Source organism: Pyxicephalus adspersus, chromosome 6, assembly GCF_032062135.1.
Source record: "Pyxicephalus adspersus chromosome 6, UCB_Pads_2.0, whole genome shotgun sequence".
In the NCBI taxonomy this organism is placed as follows: Eukaryota; Metazoa; Chordata; class Amphibia; order Anura; family Pyxicephalidae; genus Pyxicephalus; species Pyxicephalus adspersus.
In genome coordinates, this window is record NC_092863.1 from 34,840,857 (window position 1) to 34,866,705 (window position 25,849).

General features: G+C 35.6%; 2 protein-coding genes across 2 annotated transcripts; both read right to left on the bottom strand.

Moving 5' to 3' along the window:
• Positions 1-8,916: 8,916 nt before the first annotated feature.
• Positions 8,917-9,870, bottom strand: LOC140332679 (olfactory receptor 6N1-like). Its single transcript, XM_072413870.1, has one exon. The coding sequence runs from the start codon at positions 9,868-9,870 to the stop codon at positions 8,917-8,919; it is 954 nt and encodes a 317-aa protein (XP_072269971.1).
• Positions 9,871-20,355: 10,485 nt separating this feature from the next.
• Positions 20,356-21,345, bottom strand: LOC140332680 (olfactory receptor 11L1-like). Its single transcript, XM_072413871.1, has one exon. It carries the CDS (start codon positions 21,343-21,345, stop codon positions 20,356-20,358), a length of 990 nt encoding a protein of 329 aa, XP_072269972.1.
• Positions 21,346-25,849: the final 4,504 nt, after the last annotated feature.

Genomic DNA, 25,849 nt, shown 5'->3' on the forward strand with positions numbered 1-25,849 from the left:
AAGATCTTAAGGACCTAGTGTTCAGATGGGTGGAGGGTTGGGAGGGTATGCTTCATTGTTTGTGATAATTTAACCTCCCTAGCATTCTAATTCTTTCCAAATTTCAGTGCAAAAAGCGTTACAATTTTTTTGCATGGAAATTTATTTTACATTGTAAGCTATAGTTCTTAGGCAAAACTATGTCAAATAGTTAATAAATTTAATAATAAACTTTGAAAAAAATGTACAGTAACATATATTATAATGAGGAATAGACTGCAGAGATGGAGACATTATCCTGCCCCTTTAAATGCATTGGTCAGACCACATCTGGAATATGCAGTCCAGTTTTAAGCACCAGTTCACAAAAAGGACATTGTTGAATTGGAGCGAGTGCAGAGAAGGGCAACTAAACTAATAAAAGGAAAGGAGGAGCTCAGCTATGAGGAGAGATTAGCTGTATTGAATCTATTCTCCCTTGAGAAGAGACGTTTAAGGGGGGATATGATCACCCTTTTTAAATATATAAATGGTCCATATAGAGAACTCTCTTCCCCATTATTCACTTTGAGTTCATTACAAGAGGGAACTCTTTGCATCTGGAGGAAAAGAAGTTTAAGCTCTGGATGAGGAGGGATTCTTCACTGTAAGGTGTGTGAAAATGTGGAATCTGCTCCCTCAAGAAGTAGTTTTAACAACTACTATTGATTGCTTTAAGAAAAGGCTGGATGCTTTTCTAGAAGCACAGAATATAACTGGGTATTAAGGCTTTAAAGTAAAAATGACAGTGACTGTTGATCCAGGGAACATCCGATTGCCTCATGGAATCAGGAAGGATTTTTTTCCCCTGTTGAAGCAAATTGTACCGGGGTTTTTGCCTTCCTCTAGACCAACTATCTTTTATAGGGTTTTATATCTGGGATATGATTATTTCCCTAGTGGTTGAACTTGATGGACTTATGTCTTTTTTCAACCTAACCTACTATATATTATATGAAGATTTCTTTGTATTGGACTCAATACAGCTATTTTGTATTAAATCCAATACAAAATTATATAAACTACCCGCCGGTCTGCATAACGGCACGGACGTCACCGGGACGTTGATCTTGAGTCTCTGCACTTTGCAGATGGAGCTGGAAGAAGACAGACAGGGGGCCAGAGGACAGCGGCAGAGCAAGGTAAGTGTTTTTTTTTTCAAATTAAAGCTACCCCAAGTGTGACTTGGGATTACCTTTTTGCACCTAAAATCCACCCCGAGTCACACTCCGCATTACCACTAGGAGGGTTAAATCACTTGAAAGACAATTTATTTATTTCTTCATCTGGTTAGTATTGAAAGTCCCACACTTAGTACTAATTCAGTAGGCTTTCAGCCCTGAAACATTGGATATATCTGATTAAGAAATAACACCCACATCATCATTCTCTGCATATATTTAAAATTTGAATCTGTGTGAAAATGTTACAGTGGTTTACCATTTATTGAACCTGAAAATTTGCAATGAACTGAACATATTTTATCTTCTATAGTACAGTAATTGTTTCAATTTAACAAATGAATAAAAATGTATATTTCACAATACAATTCTGTTGTGTTTCACAGATGTTGTATTTATATCCAACCATGGAGGTGAACCAAACTCAAATAACAGAGTTTCAGTTTGTTGGGTATCCTAATTCTCATAACCAGAGGCTTTCTCTGTTCATATTTTTCCTGTCAGTCTATATAGTAACCATCTTCTCCAATCTCTTTATTCTAGTTTTGGTTTGTATTGACACTCATTTACAAACCCCTATGTATTTCTTTATCTGCAATCTTTCCATGACAGAAATATGCTATATCACAACTACATTACCAAGAATGTTATCTGACGTAATAGATGACACTAAAACAATATCATCCACTGATTGCATTGTACAGTTCTATTTCTTTTTCTCTTTTGGTGCCACAGAAGATTTGTTCCTACTCTCCATGGCATTTGATCGGTATTTTGCTATTTGCAAACCTCTTAGGTATAATAATGTTATGACTCTTTCAACCTGCACCAAAATAATAGTTTTATGTTATGTAAGTAGTTTTACAGGAAATTTAATACCAGTGTACTGGATCTCAGGGCTGACCTACTGTGCTCCAAAGGAGATGGACCATTTCTTTTGTGACTTTGCTCCTATTCTGAAAGTTGCTTGCACTGACACCCAGACAACTGAATTTGTTTATTTAATCTTCTGTTGTACAGTTATTTGCATATGTTGCACAATGATTATACTATCTTATATATATATTATCAGAGCCATACTTCATATTCCTTCAATCACTGGTAGGAAGAAGGCTTTCTCTACATGCTCTTCTCACCTCATTGTAGTTTTACTTTTATACAGCACTTCTGGATTTGTGTATATGAGACCTCATCAAAAAAAGTCATTTGTTTTCAATAAGATTATCACAATTTTCTATTCAGTGGGGATACCTCTGATTAACCCTTTAATATATAGCTTGAGAAACAATGACATAAAAAGGGCGGTACATTTGTTTATTTTAAAATATGAAATAGCAAGACAAATGTGACCACTATAAACATTTTAATGTAAATTGTCCTCTGCCATCAGAATATTAGGTACCCTGGAAGCAGAGAATGTGAACTGTTTTTCTAGACTGTGTAATAGACATTTTATTCATATGGGTTTATTTTTAAGCAATGAATCTGGCATTTACTGAAACATTATCTGGTAAAAAATCCATTCCATCTGGTGGTTAAAGCCATTGAAACACATGGATATGGAAGATTATCCGTCAAAGAATTTTGGAAATCTGAGTAAAATGGGTTGCTCTAGATATTGTTCAGAAGATCAGTGTACTATGATTAAAAAGTAGACATGTGCAGAAAAGGTTACAGTTTGTAAGGAACACATTAACTGGCATAAAGAGAAATGGTGCAACATTTTGTAAACTGGTGAAGGCATGATATTTCGGTTTGGGCCTAGGGGAGATTTTAAGCCACAGCACATTGTGAAGACAGTGAAGTATGATGGCACAAGCATCAGCATATGGTGAGGTTTCCCATACTATGGTGTGGGCCTATTTATTGCATACCAGGGATCATGGATCAGTTTGCATGCATCAAAATGCTTAAAGATATGATGTTGCCTTATCCTAAAGAAGAAATGCCCATGAAATGTGTGTTTCAGCAAAACAGCAACCCCAAACACACTAAAATACAAGCAGTGTCTTGGTTCCAGATCAACAAGCTTAACATTATGAAGCGGTCACCCAAACCTTGGTCATTAATCTAAAAGAAAACTTGTGTGGAGACATCAAATATGCTGTTCCTGAGGCAAAACCAAGAAATGCAGAAGAATTGTCCATATCATATTGTCCAATCATCCCGGGCTGGAATACCTGTTTACAGGTGCCAGAAGTTTGTAGACTCCATGCAACACACACGTGCAGCAGTTCTCAGAAACAGTTGTTATACAAATACATTTTAGGTCAGTAATTCAAAAGAAAGCAAAATCTTGAAACATTTTTAAACAGCCTAACATTTCCTTTTCTCCACTTTCTGTCAAAGAAATAACACAAATTTGATAACAACTTCCCCAGGTTTTGATTTGGAATAGAATGTGCAGTGTCTTCAATGCATTTGTGTATGTAAATAAAAGCTATAAGGAATTTGAGCTTTATTCATTTGTTAAACACACTGCTATTATTCTGAACACAACTTGTAGCTGTTTAAAAAACTGCTGGTTTAAAGTACAAATTGAGCCTAAAATAGAAAGAAGGCCATTTAATCTACATACAGGTAAAGAGGACCATTTCTAACCTTGCTTTAAAATATACAGCTTGCCAGGTTAGTGTTCTGATTGATTTCTAAAAAAATTTACTTATTATGCTAACTTAGGTGTTCAACTAATTGGCGTTCAACTTGTCACATAGTCAAATGCTTGTTTTAGCTGTGTGACTCCACTGATGCCAAAAGATCAGCTTTATCTCTTTTTAATGTACAGCGCTGTGTAATATGTTGGCGCTATATAAATCCTGTTTAATAATAAACACACTGCTATTATTCTGAACACAACTTGTAGCTGTTTAAAAAACTGCTGGTTTAAAGTACAAATTGAGCCTAAAATAGAAAGAAGGCCATTTAATCTACATACAGGTAAAGAGGACCATTTCTAACCTTGCTTTAAAATATACAGCTTGCCAGGTTAGTGTTCTGATTGATTTCTAAAAAAATTTACTTATTATGCTAACTTAGGTGTTCAACTAATTGGCGTTCAACTTGTCACATAGTCAAATGCTTGTTTTAGCTGTGTGACTCCACTGATGCCAAAAGATCAGCTTTATCTCTTTTTAATGTACAGCGTTGCGTAATATGTTGGGGCTATATAAATCCTGTTTAATAATAATAATAATAATAATAATATTATTAATAATAATAATAATAATAATAATAATAATAAATACATCCAGGCAATTAATATTCTTTACAATAAATTCAGAAATGGCAGCTTACAGTATGCTTCAGTCTTAGTTTTGTTTTAGGTTTTTTAGATCATTTAATCTGTTAGCTTCTTCACATTTGGATTGTATGGATTTATTATAATTCACTTTAATAGATTAAATGGAAATATTTGTCCATAAAACCACATTGGGATGATCCTCTATTTCATCTCATTTTGCATTATGATTTATTCATCCCTCATATCTCCTCTCACCAATTTGCATTTTCTAAAACATATAGATATTTTCTTACCTACTTGTACGAATCTGTGCCCTGGGAGCAAATCCACATTTCCCCTAAAATGGGGTTAACAGATATACCTAAATTTTGTAAGGGAGGGTGAAAACATTTTAGGTGAATGAGGGTATCACTGGCTATAGACTTTCTAAGACTATGCATTTTATGGCTTCCTTTTATTAGCTCAAAAAATTGTATTTCATTTACTCCCAAAGTGTTAGTGACCACATCCTACACCTAAGGATGGGACTGTGATACTAGGCCTCATCTACAGGTAATCTGTTTATTTTCTTTTTCATATTAATCATGTGCTTTGGTTTCTGTGTTTGTAGTAATAAAATCACCTGCAAACTGTTCAAACTGTTTCCTATACACACTCCATGCCATAAGTATGTTATCAATATATTGATGTCAAGGGATGACATGCCCCTAGTAAGCCAGAAATGCAGAACTCAAAATCACCTACCAAGAAGACTTTTTCTGTTTAGATTTAGGTTAAACCAGAATATTGTTTATTCACTTGGTTGAACAAGAATAAAAAAAAATCTGTATTTGATCAAAGGAGTTCTGCTGCTGATATAATTAGAGATATGGATCAAGAACTGTTAACCTATAGCTCTGCTGAGAATTTAGTATTTTCATCTTGCAAGATATAAGAACTTACTGCAAGGCCTGTGCTAGTAAAAAAAGTATATAGAGCTTTGTTGTAAACCAGTCATCGCTATCATAATCATTGCTTTCTGCTGTCACCAGAGCATATTGTACCTTATTATTTAAGAACAGCACTATTGCTGGTGGTCAGCCTATATATGGCCAACTTCTTTAACTGTATTGCTTTTGCTGTTAATGGGGATGTGATTTGTTGTGTCACTTACTGTAACAATCAATTTGTATCACTGCTGTAAATAAATAAAAAGGCAAAGCTCACATTGCTTATATTTTAGTCACATAGTTGATACATTTTGAAAGGGGGATTTTTATAGTGCCACTTGTCAAAACCACTTTGTGCCACTGATAAAGAAAAAGAAAACAAAAAAATAAAGGACACAACTTTTTGTGTGCGCTGAGAAATTGCATATTCCAATAAAGTAAATTAATTTTACAAATGACTGATTACCAATATGAACATAAAGGTATGAACAACAACACAAATACAAACATAAGAGAAAAAAGCTATATAAATCTATAACAAAGAATAATACCTAGAATATTATCAAAATACCTAAAAATATGTACCAAAGAATTAAAAACAAACCGCAAAATCATCTATTTAAAAGTCTCCTTTCTCCAATAAACCTTGTACTCCAATAACAATCTTGTTACTTATACGAACATTCAGGTCTTTGACATCCTTACAAATAGGAACTATGAATAAAGACAGTATTCACTTTCAATGCAACCTCTTAATTAGATTTTGGAAGATATATTGAAGTCAGAAACCTAAAAACCTTTTCAAGACAAGAATTGGCAATCTGAGGTATTGACATTGAGATCATGTACACTGTTGTACAATGTTGTAATATGCAATGAAAGCTTGTTGTGTCTCTCACTGTTTAGGAACAAGTATGACTTTGTATTTAGAGGAGTAACAGTAGACAGATCTCTCAAGCATTCTTTATGAAGGTTAAGATATCCAGCTTGTAGTTTATTAACCTCCCTTGCGGTAACCCCCGAGAAAAAAGTTGCTGAAAGCGGTAATCCCCGAGTCACACTTGAGGTAGTAAATACAGCCTTACCTGATCCGCTGGCGTCCCGCGCCATCCATCGGCGTGATCCCCGTCGTTTTTCTTCTTCCGCCGGTTGGCTTCTGCACCCGGTGAGTCACTCGGGAGTTCCCGGTGATGTTGTTGCGTGCAGACGTTGCCGGCGGGGCGGGAAATTCAAACTCCATTTGTATTGCATTCAATACAAAATAACTGTATTGAATGCAATACATTGGATTTATATGTGTAAAATCAGTACATTGTTTTTTTTTTATAAACATTTATTTTACAGTATATATATTAGTATGAGTATATTAGGTTTTTTTTTTAATTAAAAAAAAAAATTATATATATATATATATATATATATTTTTTAATTTATTCAATTTGATATTTTTACATGATTTTGTGTTTCAAACATTATTATACTCATACAATTATATTATACTGTAAAATAAATTTTCATGAAAAACAATGTACTGCTTTTAGACATATAAAACTGGAAAGAAATGAACTGCTAGGGAGGTTAAATAATTCTGTAATTGTTTATTTCAACAAACATCCCTCTAATTTGATTTCTAAAATGTTTCTCAGACAATAGGTATAGGTACAGTGAGATGGGTATTTTCTTCAAAAAAAGGTAAAGCAGACCTAACTAGGGATAAGCGAGAATGTCTCTGGCATTCTCGTGAAAATTTCCTCAAAGTTCTGATGGGTCCGCAAAATTTTAGCAAAATTTTGAAACCTTCAGAAATCCAGTAAATCACTATAGGAGGATTACCACGGCTGCATTCATAAATACAGCTGTAGGAATCCCCCTGTCAGTGATCAATCCCTGGGCCCTCATTCTGACCTGTAGTGCCTGGGGATCTGTCACTGGGAGGAGGATTCTCACGGCTCCATTAATAAATGCAGCCGCGGAAATCAGAGGATTTTTCCCACACTGCATTCATTCATGAGCAGCCAGCTAGACTCACACTGTGTTCTTTGATAGAGAAACTCTATCCAGGAACACATACTACATGGCTGCAACAGCAATCAAGAGGAGTGGAGCTGACAGCTGTTGCCGCCCTATAGTATGTGTCTAATAGTACTCTATCCAAGAAAACAATCAACTAGTAGAGGGCTGCAAGAGCAATCAGGTGAGCGTAGCTGACAGCTTCGCTCCCCTGATTGGTCTTGAAGGTCCCAGAATTTGGTCTCGCCAGCCGAATTTACAAAGGCCGTTCTTGCCTACATGTTTGGTAAGTGAGAACGGCCCAATTTGCTGCAAGACCAAATTTATTAATTTTGCTCACTTTTGCCCTGGACCTAACTACCAAAAATGCCTTATTTTTTAAATTACCTATACTCTTTAGCAAAATGTTCAATTGATAATTTTTATCTTTTGTTTATTAAAATTTTAAATGTAAAAATAAATAGTGATTCAAAACCCAGGAATTTTTGATTTGTTAACGAAAAGCATGGCATCTATTAGAGCAAGGCCTGAATATTGTACAATGCCTAAATTTGTGTCAATTACTGTATCAAGCCCAAATGAGAGAATTGGAAAATGATTTATTGTAGAGTGGAAGGTTAAATCCTTTGCTGTGTGGGTAGGGATGAGTGCAGAAATTTCAACCAGAACAAATTAAACAATTGAAATTTTGCAAGATACAGTATTAGAGGGAATTTATTAGTGTTTGTGTGGTTTGTACCTTTTTCATTTGACAATCTTACATACAGATTTATTTTCTTATTAACTATTAGGATTTATTAGGTTAGTGTTCTTTTCTTTCTCCATCTGTGTCATTTTTTTTATTTTGGATCTCTTTTTTCTTGTCATTTAGTTTAAACCAACAGTCTTGGGAGTAAAAAATACCAAAAAATAAACCTTGTCTAGGTTCTATAGTTTGGGCACTGGTACTATCTGCAGCGTGTAATGTGCTTCCATGCAACTTCTTGTATAACTAAAACATGAATGCTTCTACAAGTGTTAATAACCAAAACTCTATAGCCAGATTTATAGGCTTCAAGGGATGGGATACACTAACCATACCCTCAGAAGCTGTTGTGATAAGTAAGAAATTGGATTTGCAGGGCGCTGCATATTGGGGATAAATACTCTGAGGAAATCGAGGTTCGTTGTAGTGCTGATCATGTGATGGAGATACAGGGACTTTTTTTGGCACAAATCAGCAAAGGAACGCTTAGATTTATAGGTACGATGTAGGGAGCCCGGAAAGTATGAGGTCATTTAAGAGAAAATGTTATGTAAAAAATATTGTTTGTGAATCACTAATGAACATAACAACTATAGTAAAATCTGTTCTGACCATTTTGTAGACCAATCCTAATATATTTTTCTAGTCCTTCGTGTTTCAGAGCAGTCATATTACATACCAACTTGCAGCTGGCATATGACTGATCAAAATAAAAGGCAATTTTAAGCATTTAGGCTACCAGAACTGAAGAATGTATGTTTGGTAAAAAAAACATGTAAATTGACAATTTGTTTATTTATCTTTATTCTTTCTGTTTTTTACTTCTTCAAGGAATTTTCTTAGGGAATTCTTTATCTCCTGGTTCCTTAAACTATATATAATTGGATTGAGCATAGGCGTTACAACTGTATAAAGTAAAGATAACACTTTGTTGATATCTAAGGAAAATCGGGACATTGGTTGCATGTACATGGCTGTTATGGTACCATAGTAAATAACGACAACACTTAAGTGAGAACCACATGTGGAGAAAGCTTTCTTTCTTCCATTGGCTGTTGGGATCTGTAAAATGGTGGAAATGATAAAGATATAAGAGAGAAGAGTTAGGAGGAAGGAGGTAAATATAAGTCCACTTGCCAATGTTGAAATTGCTGTCTCTGTGAACTGGGTACTGCTGCAGGACAGTTTAAGAAGAGGTTGAGCATCACAATAGAAGTAATTCACTTGGTTAGGACCACAAAAGACAAGTTGAGATATTAATACAACAGGAAGGATTGGCGAAATGAAGCCTCCAATCCAAGACCCAGAGGCCAACTGGTGTGAAGTTGAGTTGGTCATTTTGGAAACATAATGCAGAGGCTGGCAAATAGCAAGGTACCGATCATAAGCCATAGCAGTAAGTAGATAACACTCGGATGCTCCAAGAGAGCTAAATAGATACAATTGAATCATGCAATTATTAAAAGAAATACTTTTATTACTTGTTACGAAGCTGGACAACATTTTTGGGACAATAACTGAAGTGTACCAGATTTCCATAGCAGACAGGTGGTTTAGGAAATAAAACATAGGTATTTGCAAATTGTAGTTTCTCAGTACAGTTATGAATATGGTAATGTTCCCTGTAACAGTAAAGATGTAGATAAGTAAGAAAAGTAGAAACATCAAAGGGTAGATCCTTGTTAAGCTGGGGAAACCCAAAATGATAAATTCAGTTACTACTGTTTGATTGTTCTGTGCTACCATTTCGTTACAGTTCACTAAAAAAAAGCAAAGATAAGAAATCACTTTATTTGAAATTAATACTTAGACTTGTTTACAAAAATGTTGAATTAAGCAAAATACATAATTTTTTATTTGACTCTTCCTTAAAGTGAGCTAGAACATTTTCCTTTATTGTTTATAGTAATTTATGAGGGCAGAAATAGAAATACACATAAATGAATGCTGGTATACCAATGTTATGTCTGTTCATGAATATGCATGTAAGCAAACTAGAAGATATGACTACAGCACTAAAACCACTATAGAATGTGATTAAATTAAAAGAGTAGAGAAGTTTTCCATTAGATTAGTAAATAAAGTGATGCTGTGTTTGAGAGCCTAATGTGTCCAGGGAAAAAAAGTTTAGGGTTGGGATTATGTGAGTTAACACTCCTCACAATAAATAGACCCAATGCTGTAGAAACACCAAGTGATCTTGTGCCTCCATTAAGTGAGTTTTGATTAAGTCCCTGGGTTTAAGAATCTTTAGTGTTTCAACCCAGAATGAAGGTAAAGGGGTCTTTGTCCTAGTAATGCCTCATTCCAAGGGTACATTACATATGTACTTTATGCAGATAAAGAAGTAAAGTGCTGGACCTTAGTGTCAACTTAATAATATATCGTTTTTCTTTTGGAGTTTCTCATCATATCTTGTATTAGTCATTTTGGTATATGATGGTTGCTCATTTGATTTATATAGTGGATTGTAATGGCCTCCATGTTTTGTTTGTAATTTTTTTGTTTAAAGAGGATGCATCCTTTACAGTGTGGTCATATTGTCTTGTTAATGCCCAAAATATGATTTGTTTTTGTTAGTTCCAAAACTAAAATCAGTTTACCTGCTTAAACACTAATGTGATGAGATAAAAAAAATTACAAAGTGGAATATTCCAAAATTTGATGGTTAGGCTCTGATAGCTTAACAGGTTAGCATACAGAATCATCACTACAACTCTCTTCTGAAGAGGTTTAGTGACAAACTGGAGGATTTCTCTTCCTCCTTTTCAGTGATAACTCCAGTTTATAACAAAGTTAGGTCAGTGTGGCCAACAGGTACGCAATCAACATGCAGAGTGGCAACACTGTTTAGTTACAGGCCCCAGTCCTGGGGCCTCAAACCAAGAATGCAGCCTTGACAAATAGGAAAAAAGGTGAGGAAATAGTTAAGACAAACACTACTTCCCTTTTTTATCATGCTAAGTAGACATTCTTTACATACTCAAAAAATAACCCCAGTTACTAAACTAGCAAATTGTCAGTTTAACAAGGACATTTATTTGTTTTTTCTATATAAAGCAACTATTTAGGATCATTGTTTTATTTGGCTGACTAGTTGTTACTTGCCAAGAAAAAATTCCTGTTAGCACATTTTACAAATATAAACCCCTACATTTTTAAAAATCTGTAAGGCTATATAAAGTTCATTGCGTAAAAAACTTGCATGTTAATTAGCTTAAATATTTATACAAAATCACTGCTTCTTAGCTGTAGTTTATTATTTATTCATTGTGCAATTCATTGATGGTCTACATTTATACATCTTTGTTTTTAATGTGGTTCACTGATAAAAATACTGATGTATAAAGAAACGCTTTCTGTGGCAACTGCAATGGTGAGAACAAGATAAATTCAATATAGAATGACCTAATCTCAAAATATTACTAGATTTTTGCAAATGTATTAGTAAGAAATGGTGTAAATAAAATAACTCAATTAGAACCTGCCAATTATTTTTTTTTATATTGATTTTTTTTTTCAAGGAAAACAAGGCTGTACTATTACAAATTTCTTTTGGCATGTATTGCTCTGTTGTACATTTATATTACTCAGTAATGTCTTGTAGTCTCAGTAAATAAAAAAACAGGTCCTCTTGGTTGTTGAAAGATCTGACCTTCCCTGTGGACATCTATGCTAATTATAGTGGTGCAGATCAACAAAAGAAGCTATGAAATGCGTGCCCCTATGAATAAACTAACCATAAATATATTGTAATCACTCAAATGTTTTTTATCACTGTCCTTATCTGCTTAGCTGTGAAGTCAGCACTATACTTTTCATAAACCATTCTTTCTGTACACACCATAACTCCACAGTTTCCACTAAAGACAATTTATCTTCAGAGATTGTCTGGAAGGATTTGGCAGCTGAATGCCAAAGAACTGACATCTTTAGCCCTACCATTCAGAATTTTCTATCACAATTTCTAGGAGATGGCAGATACTAGAATAGGTGGGAAATTGTGCATCCATAAAAGCCCAATAACATCACCACCATGCAATGCAAAAAAGTCAATCATGAATGTAAACAACATTACCTGACATTTTATGTCCTGGGGAAGTCTACAATTTTCGTAAAGCTGGCAAGACCTATAAAATTTACCAAATATTGTAGAATAAAGGTCAACCTTAAAAACTTAATATCTGCTCAAGTATACCCTCATACTACACAGTTATCAGTTAATGTTTAGACAGATCAGAACCTGCCTGTGTGTGGTTTTGTCTAAGAGCTAAGCAAAAATGATTTAACAGGCTAGATTTCAGTTTGGATCACCATATTCCTAACTACTTGAACTGAATTCTGTATGATGAGTTTTGACATTAACCCCACAAGTGTGATTATAATAAAAAATACTCTGCATTATGACATTATGACATTACATTTGCAGATGAGTGTAAATGTGTGTAAATGTGTTAACCACAATAGATTTTTGTAAAACAAAATAGAAGCTGTTATTTAATTTTCCTTTCCTTTCCTAACCTCACCTTATTTTAATGTTAGCTTCTATTTTTCCTAGATGGAATAGTACAATGCACCCCTATACAGCAGCATTCTTCTTAGCAAGCACCAAGCTCTGCTCGGACTGACAGTCTACTGTGCCTCCTATAAACTCTACACCAGATAATGTAATATTCCCTTGGGTCTCATTAGTTACAACAATTACGCTCTCTCCCTGTTCATCTATCCACATATGGCCGCATAGCAGCATTTAAAATGTTAATCCTACCTAAAATTTTATATTTATTTCATATCCTACCTATCTCACAATCAGTCTCTTACCTTAACACATCTCAAAAAAAATATGTAAATATATTTGGAGAGATAAGATACTCAGAATCTCTCTAGTGATTGGGCCTGATTTAATAAAGCTCTCCAAGGCTGTAGAAGATACATATTTTTTAGTGAAGCTAAAACGGTTTCACTTTTTAGTGAAACAGTTTGTTGGTGAGCTTTTGTGATACTGTTATGGGTAATAAACATTATCTTTCTTTTCTTAGTGTTTACATGGACATAATAAAAAATAAATCATCTGGTCCTTAACAGGTTCGATAAATATTTAAAGTGGAACTAAACTAAAAAAAAAGCACTGGGCGCTGCCATTTTCTTCTACCTTCTGGCTATGTCACCAGATCTCGCACGGCGCAGGTGCTCACAATTTTGGCCCACAGTTCTTTATATTTGCTTTAGTTCATTGAGATTTGCTGGTGTGCTTGGGATTACTGTCTTGCATGATCCAGTTTAGTACAAGCTTTAGCCATTACACAGATGGTCTTTCATTTGGCTCTAGAATACATTGGTATACAGAGTAGTTCATAGTTGATGCAATGACTGCACGGTGACCAGGACTTGTTAATGTAAAACAAGTACAAATTACCCCTCCATCAATGCACTTGACAGGTGGTATGAGATGTTTATGCTGTTATGCTGTGTTTGGTTTTCACCAAATGTAGCCCTGTGTATTATGGCCAAACATCATACCTTTTGTCTTGTATGTTCAAAGGACAGTGCTCCAGAAATATTATGGTTTGTGCTAATGCAACTTAATGCAGCCTGATGGATTTATGGCATCCCTGGCATCCATTGTTAGGCTGTGCACAGCTGAAGGGGATTCTAGAGGCTGAAAAGCTCCTGACTCAGTCCTGCACTGCTATTGGCTGCTGGGACTTTTTAGCCTCTCTGCTCCCAGTCATCAGTGCCTGTTGTAGTGTATAGCTGGGCTAATCTGTGCCGGAGAATCAGCAGGGGATTAGCCTGTCCCAGCCTTGGGGGGTACATCAAGTCCCCCATGCTGCTATTGGGACAGCCTATTTGAAAATTCATGAGTGATTGGTACCAGGATTTATTTCTGTGTAGTTTATTTCAGCTCATTTTGCATCATGGAGGAAAACCTTGTGAGGAGAGGAGCGAAGAGAGGCCTTATTATCTCATATGCACGTGATAAGGATGGGAAAGTTCGGCAGTCCTTCAGAATTCTGGTACTGAAGAATGAAAGAGGAGCATTCCCCTTGCAAAAACTTTGTGGACCAATACCTAGTGGGAAGACTCAAAGTGAACAAAAAAGGATATCCACTGCCTACAAGAACAAAGGTCAGGTCATTTTATTCTGTCACTTATTCTGTCACTTATTGGAATGGGTGCTTGAAATAATCTGCACAATACTTTGGAAAAACAGCTAGAAAATGAGGATTTTGATGGCTGGCAATTTGTACTTTTGTACTCACAGGAGGAAGTATTATTAACAACCCACTTTTATAATCCGTTTGTAAAAGAAGCGTTCCTCTGTATATGAACCAAGAAAGTTTACAATGTCTGTGATATATGGAATGGCAAAATTCAGTATAGAGTCAAGTTCATGTCTGACCCTTGAAACAGCCTCCCTCCTCTTTTACCCTGGGGTGGGATCTAGGTTCGCTGCTTTACCCTGAAATGCCAGTTTTTTGTAGAAAGTGTGGGTTGTATTCACACACAGAAAGATCATGCACCTCAGATTTTTTTCTCTGCAAAAGATGCAACAAATCTGGTCACAAAACTAAAAACTGTCCTGTGAAACTGGTGTGTAACCTGCAGAAGTTCAGTTCATCTGTTTAAAGGGTGTCCACATCAGGGTAAGAGGTAATGGGCAGATGTCGCCTCCACTGCATCAATAGCCAAAGATCTGCGGTCAGAGTGTGTGGGTGCTGTCGCTGCTCATATGGCGGAGGTAGCTGCACACTTTCAGGGTGACCCAGTGTCTGAAGCCCCTGCAGCACCATCTTATTCGGAGCTGGTGGATGAGGAGGAAGAGATGGAAGCCTTACCAAGCAGTCCTGAAGTTGTTCAAGATGGAGAGGCCAGACCAGTGGAGGAGTCTGCGGGGACTGACCCCCTGACACCTGGACAAAGGAGGACCAAGCATGAGTCACAGTCCAGTTCGCACGAGGAAGAAACCACAGTTAGGCGCAGCTGCAGTGAAAAGTCTGCTGCAGTTGGCGTATCGGCACAGGTTGGTGACCAGGAACCTTATTCAGGTCTCATTGAGGAGTTGACTGTACTCAACAGGTTCCACTGTCTGCCTCAATTCCACCTTTGACCAGCTCAGAGGAGGAACCATTCAGTCCAACACCCAGTGTCTGTATAGAGTCCTACACACTTTTTTGTCTTCAGGAGTGCAAAATAGACTACCACCCAAATTATGAACACATCAATCCTTGACTCACGGCCTTTCAGTGTGGTTAGGGGACAATGGAAATTCAGCTACAAGGTATTGGTATCCTTGCAAAGGTAAACAACGTCACCTTTTCATAATTTATTGAGATAGTACTTTGGGACAGCTAAGATGGCCACGGTGAAATTTAGGGGGAAGGAACTCCGGGTGTTTATTATCTACTGCTCCCCGGAGAAAAATGAGCGAGCTGAATTACTTAATACCGTACAGTTCTTCATTCCAGGTTCCTCCCCTGCAATTGTTTATGGTGATTTTAACTGCATATTACCAGGTGAAACATGAGCTGGCTGTAAAACAAGGAGGCATGATAAAACATCTGAACAGCTGAAAAACATGATGGCTGATCTCGAGTTGCAGGAGGTCTGGAAAAAGTTATATCCCAATGATCCTGGTTATACATGGTCTAGCAATATAGGTAAGTCTCGCATTGACTTTTGTTTTTGCCATCGCTCTGACTCCAGGGAAAATCACTCTCCAAAACAACATTTTCTCAGATCATAAGTTATTGTACATTCACCTGAAATTATCAGTTACATCCAAGGGACCAGGGATCTGAAGGCTAAAGACCCCTTTTCTAGAGGATCCTGGGATCAAAACACAATTCACATTAGCATACAAGTCATGGCAGAGGGACATATGCAAATTTCCCAACCTCATAAATTGGTGGGATAACATCAAAAAGAAAACAAGCTCCTTTATCCAGAAAGGAATAAAGGAAGGAAAGGAAGCAAGAAGGAAAGTAAATTGGTTCCAGAGGCTAAACACACAGCTCCAAACTTTTATTAAGTTTAGCAAAACTGGCATCTCAATGGAGGAGGAAATTAATAATTAAAAAAATGAAAAAGCAGAGGCCATCACTGCTAATGGGAGACAAATTGTTTACAATGCAAAAGTGGAAAAATTGAAAAAAAAAAAACGAAAAATGCTCCAGGTTATTCTTTAAAAAGCAATCAGTTTAAAACAAAACATATAAAAAATCAGGTCACAATAATAAAAATAAGGTCACAATATTTGACATGTTAAAGGAGGCCCAGAGTTTCTACTCAGAGCTCTTTAGGGAAAAGGGGATAGATCCAACCGTCACTAAGGAGGTGGTAGGTTCCTTGGAGTTTAAATTAGATCATGTTGACCAACAATTCTTTTCTGAGGATCTGAATGAAATGATTTTCTGGGAAATTTTGTCATCTAACAGGCCTCCAGACTCCTGGCTAAGGGGTATCATTACTCTGATCCCTAAAAAAGGTGACCTTTCAGACCTGGAGAACTGGTGTCCCATAACTTTGCTCAACACAGAGTTGTTGATAAAGTTATCCAGGGTGATCAGGTCTGTGGGATCCCTGGTAGAACTGCACATGATGGTCTAAATATACTGAGAGAAGTGCTATGGTACTCAAACTAGGGAAAGACAAAACTGGCCTTTTATCATTAGACTTCCAAAAAGCATTTGACAAAGTTTCACATATCTATTTGTGGAAAGTGTTGAAAAAAAAATGGGTTTTCCTGTTACACTAATTAACCAAATCAAATGTCTTTACAGTGGTGCTTCTAGCAAAGCCGTAGTCAATGGCTTCTTATCAGATGATGTTCAACTCAAGTCCAGACTTAAACAAGGATGCCCTCTCTCTCCTCTTCTATTTATCTGTGCCTTGGATTACTTCTGCCATCATTAAGAAAGGACAAGGTAATCCAGGGAGTCCATATACCAGGGAGTGGTGGTCAGTCCGCCAAAATTTGTGCATACATGGAGGTCGTTACTGTCCTTTGTACCACAGAGGCTGCTCTTAACAGGGCAGTTCTAAACACTGAAATTTTTTGTACAGGCTCAGGATTCAAGCTTAATATCAACCAGTGTAAATGTCTTTATCTTGACTAATTGTAGCTTCAACATCTAAAAACTGCAACATCATGTCAAGCTATCAAAATTTTGTGAGTGTTTTTTGACCATTAAAACAACATTTAAAATTAATATTTCTGCGTCAGTTACAATACATAAGCCTTGTTTATCCACCATCGCTTTCCATAATTAAAAAAATCACCAGAAATATGTTCAAAATAAGGTCAATTGTGCACAAAAGTAAGGCAAATGGGGGTAAAGACCTCCCGGATATTAAGATCTTTCTGTGGTCCTTTTTTTCTCCCTCTGCTTCAAGTACCTCCAAACCAAATCTAACAAATGGTCATATTTTCTCAAGTTTGCAGCTGGCCATGTGTTTAGGAGGAGAGGATGGTACCAACCACCCTAAACAGTTCCAACACTCATCATTCCTCCAAAACCGTACACAATTTTGGAAAAATGTATCCGTATCCTGAACCTACAAATCTTGGACCAAAACCCTCTATTGGATGCAAACAAAATTAGGAAATTCATCAAAACAGTGCAGGAAATTGCACTTATACACACTTTTACTACAGAAAGGTCAGCACAAATCTGAATAACATGGACGAAAAATTTCTATCGAACGAATATAAAGATATTGCTTGGCAGGGTGTCCATGAGTGCCTGCCCATGCGTACTTTTCAGCATTAGAGAGGTTTTGTGAGTTCTCCTGTATGTCTCCAGTCTGGATGTATGGTTGAGGAATCAACCCTACATCGCTTCTTGAATTGCCCGTATGCAAGGGCTGTGTGGCGGTCAGCCGGGCCTTTGCTGAAATTTTTAACAGGCCTTCAAACACTTGACCACCAGGTTGTCATAAACGGTCCTCCTCTTTCCTTCTCAGTAGAGAAGAAAAAGCTACTTTGGGTTTCTATACATGCCTGAAATTTGCTTTATGGAATACAAGAAACATTTTCAAAGATGATTACATAAATGAAAAGGAGTGTATTAAGTATGCCTTGAGCAAAATATTTGATTTCTTTTTATTTGATCAGGGAGCACTATCCCAATTTCTAGATAGAGTTTCTCTGGCCAAGACCACAGGACTCCTGTGTTCTTGGATAGAGAAACTCTAACCAAAAACACATACAACTAGTAAAGGGCTGCAAAGCAATCAGAGGAGCGGAGCTGTCAGCTCTTCTCCTGATTGCTCTTGCAGTTCTTCACAGTCCTGAAAAATAACCCAAATTTTCCCACCATTGACTTTAATGGTAATCAAATTTGGCATTCGATCATCCTAACAATATCCCCCTATTTGATTGAATAGCTCTTAATTCAAAAATTGAGATATTCTACCAACACTATCTAGGGGTGGGTAATCTGAAAATGTTCTGTTCTGGTTCCATTACGTAGGGCTATGTAGACATTCAGTCAGTCTTCTAAAGTCAAAGTTCCATCATTGCATAGTGTAAGGACGTTATAATTTACCACTTAATTTACCACTTAAAAAATACCTAGTATCAGATTTTTTAATATTTAGGTGCGTGTATGGTAAATACCATTAAAGTGGTATTATGCCCTTTGTTTAATACTTTATTTCTTATGTGGAAGTAAAATGCAAATGACTACTTATGACTTAGGGGTTTATGATTTATATATTTGTTTTAAGCCAATAACCCCAAAAAGTACTGAGCCAGTAAATCAGCCAGATAATATTCAAAAGTAATTTCATTCTAGTCCACAGCTGCAATAGATACAATACATAGATGCATGCTGTATGTTTTTTTTCATTTTGAAATGTTTTAAAAATAACACATCATAGGTGCATGTTAATTTTATTGGCATTTTTATTTATTGTTTTAAATTTTTGCAGTAACAGCCACACTTTGTGCCAAAGGTTTATACTTGAGTTAAAGTAGGTAAACGTACTATATCACATCACCACCCATTACTTTGCTTTGAAAAATCTTCCATTTGCATCTATAACTAAACTACTGGTAGATCACACTTTGTAGTTCTCAGAGACATTGCTAAAGTTTGTATTTAAACAATAATTCCCACAGTTTTTTTGGATTGCATAGGTAATCATGTAATACCTTTTAAATATTGTGTTAAAAAATAAAGTACATTATCTTTTCACAAAACCTTTTTATTGTCTTATTGATGTAGTGTATATGTTGAGTATGTATCCTTTTTAAAGCCTTGTTGATAAAAACAAATGTTTACTGTTGTTTTTGTATTATACTGCCTGTGTGTTTTATCTGTTTGTTGGAAAAATTATTTACTGAAACATAAATAGAAATAAAAAGGCTTGTCCTGCATGATGCATGTATTAAATTGCAAAGAACTGGGAGATATAAGATGTCTGTCTAATTAATAATGAGGCTGATATAATACCTTTCTTTTATTCATTTATTTGAACATTTTTAATGCTTGTCTTTAATTATACTTTCCATTTGTATTTAAGCACCAATTCAGTCTTGTTTTCACTGGTCAAAGATGTGGAGCAGATTGGTTTACTGCTTCTGCAAATTAAAGCATGTTGCTTTAAGCACCAATTTCAATTTAGGAAAAAGAAAAAAGGTGCCAAATCTGATGAATATGGAGGATATTCCAGTGTAATGTTGTCGGTTCACAGAAAGTAACCATGTCCTGATGAAAAATGAAACCGTTTTCCCACACTTCTGGCTTTCTTTTCCTAACTTTTTCTCTCAACTTTGCCAAAACTTTCTTATAATATTGGTGGTTCACTGTTGTGCGTCCTGGAACCCCATTCTGCCAAAAAGGTTTGAGTGCACCTCAGTTTTCTGCAGAATGTCAGTGCAAATTTGCTTGCAGCACTCTTTTTTTCTCTGCTGTGAAATTTTCCAAAAATTTTCAAATTGGTGCATTGCTCAACTTTCTAATTTGATTTCAGCATGAGCAGAAACACAGCTGCATTAAACATTGACTGACAACAAAGTAAACTGCAGAGAGTGACTTCATTTGTCCTGCATGTTTGGAAAAGTTTAGAAATTCATGGCAAGTGTCCATTATCAGTTCTTACTGCTTTGTTTAAGAGATAGAAACACAGTCCCATTATTTAATAGGCAGACCTTGTATATGGTAATGACTTCAAAATTTGTAGAAAGGAATGATGCTGTAACTTTTATTGTATGGCTTTTATAAATCAGAAAATGCTGCTTATAATCCCCGGATGTAGATTTTGTCTTTTAAAGACTAAAATGTGTGGCAGTATTCTGTGTACAATCTTTTTAAGTGATGCTCTAACTTCTTTGTTTCGTAGGCTATAGATGATAGGATTTAGACCTGGAGTTACTACGGTATAAAATACTGAAACAACTTTCTTCATATCAGAAGAGTAGCTAGAGTGAGGCCGAACATACATAAAAATCATTGTTCCATAGTAGAGTAATACTACGGTCAGGTGAGCTCCACAAGTGGAAAAACTCTTATTTCGGCCACTGTTTGACTTGATTTGAAGTACAGAAATCACAATGAATGCATAGGACACCAAAGTCAACATCAAAGATCCAAAGAGCACAACAAGAGACAGAACAAATATTGAGATTTCTGTCAGGTAGATATCACTACATGACAGCTCCAGAAGAGGTGGGATATCACAAAAAAAGTGATTTATTTGGTGAGAGTTACAGAAATCTAACTGGGAAATGAGCAAAGTAGGAACTAAACCTGTCAGTATTCCAGTTACCCATGAACCTGCAACTAGCTGGAGACATGTTCTGGTGTCCATCAGACTGGAATAGTAAAGAGGTTTACAAATAGCCATGTATCTATCATAAGCCATTGTTAGCAGCAAATAACACTCAGTGGCTCCAAATGTGACAAAGAAGAACAGCTGAGTTATGCATCCAGAAAATGATATATCATTGTTTTTTAGCACAAGGCTGGCTAAAAATTTGGGCACAATTGTAATCGTGTACCATATCTCCAAAAAAGATAGATTAGTAAGAAATAAATACATTGGTGTCTGCAGAGACTGATCCATTATCACAACTGTCATAATGATGAGATTTCCACTTAGGGTTATTAGAAATATAAGAAGGAATACAGTGAACAAAGGGATATTAGCACCTGTAACATTCAACAGTCCAACAACTGTAAAACCATTTTCACTGCTCTGGTTGGCAAAGTACATAATGTAAAAGGGAAAAGTATGTAGTACCCATCCAAATGACACCTGGTGGGAACATATAGCAATATTCAGATAAAAATGTATAGTTGGTTACACAAAATAATTTTAAAATGCCGGGCCCCTTGCACATTTTTCATAATGCATGTATAGATTCATAGGTCTGTTTAATGCTATAAATGCAGACCATGGATTGAATTAGATTGAACATAGCATAACGATAATCCATAACCAAATTGATGGCAGAAGTATATTTTTAATGGGGAATTTCCACAAAAGCACTTTCCACCATGTGATCTTTCTATTACAAAACAATATTTACCTTAATTTAAATCATACATTTAACTTAAAATGTCAATAAACTGGGAAAAAAAACAAAAAAGTAAAATTTAAACTCTTAAACAGAATCCCCAAAAATTATTGCCTAGTAGAAATGACTTATGGGGCTAAGCATTTTTTTCAGAAAAAAAAATCATTTTTAACTAATTAGAAGAAAAAGCGTCATCGATTTTTTTTTTTAACCACGTTCCCAATATTCATATATCGTTCCCAAAAAAATATATTTTTAAAACTTGCTTATTAATATTCTTTTTCAGATGGAATACATAAAGCTTCCCTTACTAAACTATACATAATCATCACATCCAATCAAAAATCATCATAATATATAGTTCACAACCCCCGAAACTATGAATTGAGAATATTGCATATTATATATATATGTATGGTAATGTAATTTAGAATGGTACAGTATTTGCACTCATACTTACTTTCTCTTACCCACAGAACAGTTTAAAAGAAAAGTAATTGGATTCAGTATAGTGAATGTTTGTGTGAACAACCTCTCTTTTCCTCTTAGGCTATGGAACTTTCCTAAGGTATATGTATGTTATGGTAACTCTTTGGAGATAAATATATCTTGTTCTCAGGAGATCTCAGATAAAAGGGATCTGATTAAATACACTCTATCTGAATTCCCAGAAAATCTTCCTCCTTCAGAGAATTTCTTCCAGTAAAACAGATGATCATGGATCCAAGAGAATTATTTCAGTTTAGCTCTTGTAGCTGTAAATCAAAGCTATAGTATAAACAGAAAAATGCGATTTTAAAGCCACCCACTGACTTTTTGTATTAGTTGCAAAGTCCCTGAACATAATATTGTTGCCAAAAAAAATGTGGATGACAGGAGGAATGTAAGAAAACATGTCCCAAGTGAAAGTGAATATCTAATTTTCTGAGCTTGGATTGTTTGTTTTATTTTAACAATCCACACAATTCCTATGTTGTTGGAGAGTTTGTTAGAATTTGGAAGCCTAATTTAAAAAGAGCACCCAAACATCTGCCTCCTCATACAGGAGAATTAGTGCAGAGATATATAGCACCCCTTACGTATTCAAAAAAAGTGGTAAATCATCCCTGGAAATAAGGACACAGCACAAAATAATTTTTAATTTTTTTTTACTAAAGATTAACTTTGCAGGGTCTAGGGAAATCCAAATATGATATCCCACTATGATCCCTTCCATTGTAAACTGCCTCCACTGGCACTGAACACAAAAGCAAGTGATCTGCCCAGGTGGCTGAAACTTCTGTAGTTCCTTAGTCAATCTAGCAAAGGAGCAGTCAGGGACAGTTTCATTCATTTGGTGGAAGACAATGACAGGAGCTCTGTCGCTGAAAACGATCTCCACAATGGTTTCCTACAACAAAAGACTGAAACATGAATGAAAGACTGGACAGTGCCGTTCTGTTATTTGGAGAGGAAAGGGGGAGAATGAGCGGGTGGTACCGCACTGGGCTCTCCTCCCTTTATATCTTTTGTGGTCGTTTATTGTCTGTCATTAATGCATACGTCAGGATGGATCAAAGAATGATGTCAGATGACCTCTATACACAAATTCTCGCCCGAGATGAGCAAGACCACTCATATTGCATGTGAATCATCTGACGTGTACATAGCCTTAGTACCTGATGTACTTTTCTAGTTCAGTTTTGTCAGAGTAGTGAATGATGGCTTTGGATATCTTCCATGAATTAGATGAAGAAGCAAGTCCACAGATTTTAACTGTAAATGCTGCAGAGACTGAAATAGCTATGTTCTGGCAAAATAAATAAATTACAGACTATAGATTTCCAAAAACTAGAATGACCTAATGTGGGTAAAGAAATCAATCACCCCCTTTGGCAAAGCCATATTGTTGCTTTGCGGCCTGAAATGACAAAGGGTCGTAAGTTTTCCTAAGAATTTAAGAAAGTTTTTATCCCACATACCCCTTGGTAGCCTATCCAGTTTGGAGGTATGACCGATCCTGGGAGGTTACAAACATTTTCCACTTCTTAATGATAGATTTTACTGTACTCCTGGGGACTGTTAATGCCTTTGGTTTGTTTTAGGCATCCATAACCTATCCTATCTTTTTTGACAGTGTTGCAACACCCAGTGTTAATTGTTTGCTTTTATTTGCATGTCCAGAAATAGTGTTTTGTATACTGAATTATTCAAAATTATTACAATTGATTACAGGTTGAAGTCAATTTTGTAGTTTAATGTCCAATGGAGAAGGTGATTAGTTACAAGGTGAGGGTGAAGGTGATTGACGTGTATTGCCTGGAGATATAAGACACAAGAAATAGATAATATTTAGTATTACTAAGCTGAGAGGAAATGATTAGATGCTTTTTAGTTGTCCAAGGGATAGGATAAAGAATTAGGTGGAGAATGTCTTTTAGCGGGTAAATATGGACTGAATGGTGCCATCACCTGAGACCATGTCATTTAAAGAATGTGTAGGAATATGAAATGGTTTGATATTTAAAACAAGGTATTAGGATCCCCTTTGACTTGGTCCTTCTGGGGACTGTAGTGGTTTTGGTATACTTTTATTGTGTTTTTTTTCTTTCTTTTTCTCGCCTCTCGGATAAGGGAAGTAAAATTAAACATATACTATATATATATATATATATATATATATATATATATATATATACACATATATGTGTGTATGTATATTTGATTCATTACTGTTAATGGGTAATAAATTGGTGACTATTGCATCATGGAATGTCAGTGACCTTGGTCATTAAAAAGACAAAGGGATATTTGACTATCTGATACATGGTTGTCCTTCATTGATGTGCCCTTAGAAAACTATTCCTGAAGAATTTTTGGAAAGGATATTTTTTCAAGCAGCATACAAAGTGTGCTTTTCATCATATACCTGAGTCTCTATTTTGGCACATAAGAACACGGAGTTCTCCTGCAAAAGGCAGTGTGCAGATAGAAAAGAATGATGAGTAATTATTCGCTGTGTGATATTGTAAATGCATAAAAAGTAGTAGATACCTTTGGGCTCTATTTGCAGATGTTTTTATATAATATTAACACAGCTTTCACCCAAAAATCATAAATTAGCAGCCCGCACCTGTGAGTTAGGATTTGATAATATGTATTGCTCTTGTACTTCCAACCTAATGATTGGCTGCTGCAAGAAGCTGGTAAACTGTTTACACATTTAAAGGTGATGCTTGGGAACAGAGCCACTATCAGAAATTTTTGGGCTCCATGATAGGTTTACATCTTGGGCATCCTTCCTATATGTCCAAAAGTTCCAGCATAGCAAACATCAGAAGTCCCCCTTGTCCCCTTCTGATTGTGGCCCTGCTTGGGAACATGAGGGGGCCACCAGGTAAAGCAAATATTCACATGCCTCAAAATGGTGCTAGTTGGGCTTTATTATTATTTTTAATTAATAATGTGTTAATAGAATGCAGTGGTAATTATTTATGTATATCAGATGGATGTAGTGGTAATGATATATCTATGACTGGTATATATACATCTATGTTTATTGTTATCTATTTTCAGAAATATGAATGGGCCAGTAAAGGTAATCATATATTGTCAGCTTAGGATAGCTTCCAAGGGTTGATATACACTTTTTCTTTCTATAAACTTTTTTTTTTTAAAGTGAGAAAAACATTTTCCATTTGGTGTAACAGAAGATTAACATTCTAAACAATTTTGCACATTAAACAAACATTAAATAATAATACTAATTATATGATTTTGCAAAGTAACACTGATCTTTAATTTATCAATTGTAAGAGATAACATCATTATTTCTTCAAAATATTAGTCACTTCAATAGCGTAGTTGTTACACATAATAATTTAAGAAAATCAGATGTAATATTTGTGTTTGCATTATGTAATTCTCCTGTTTCTAATTAGGACATAAAAAGAAATCTCCCAACAGAGGGGAAAGAGTTGTTCAACTTGAATTAATTAGAGCTACTGCATCTTATCTCCTGTGTTTGTAAGTCTTAATGAATACCATGAGGGCAAATTTAGACTGTGGGCTAATTAACAATCTCACAGACAAGAAATACAGTTTTTGCTTGAATCAATTCAACATTTACAAGCTGTAATATGTCCATAAACCATGATGGTCAGTCTAATATACTGTCAAATTACTTATTTATATTACAAATTAAAGGAATGTGTCAATTTA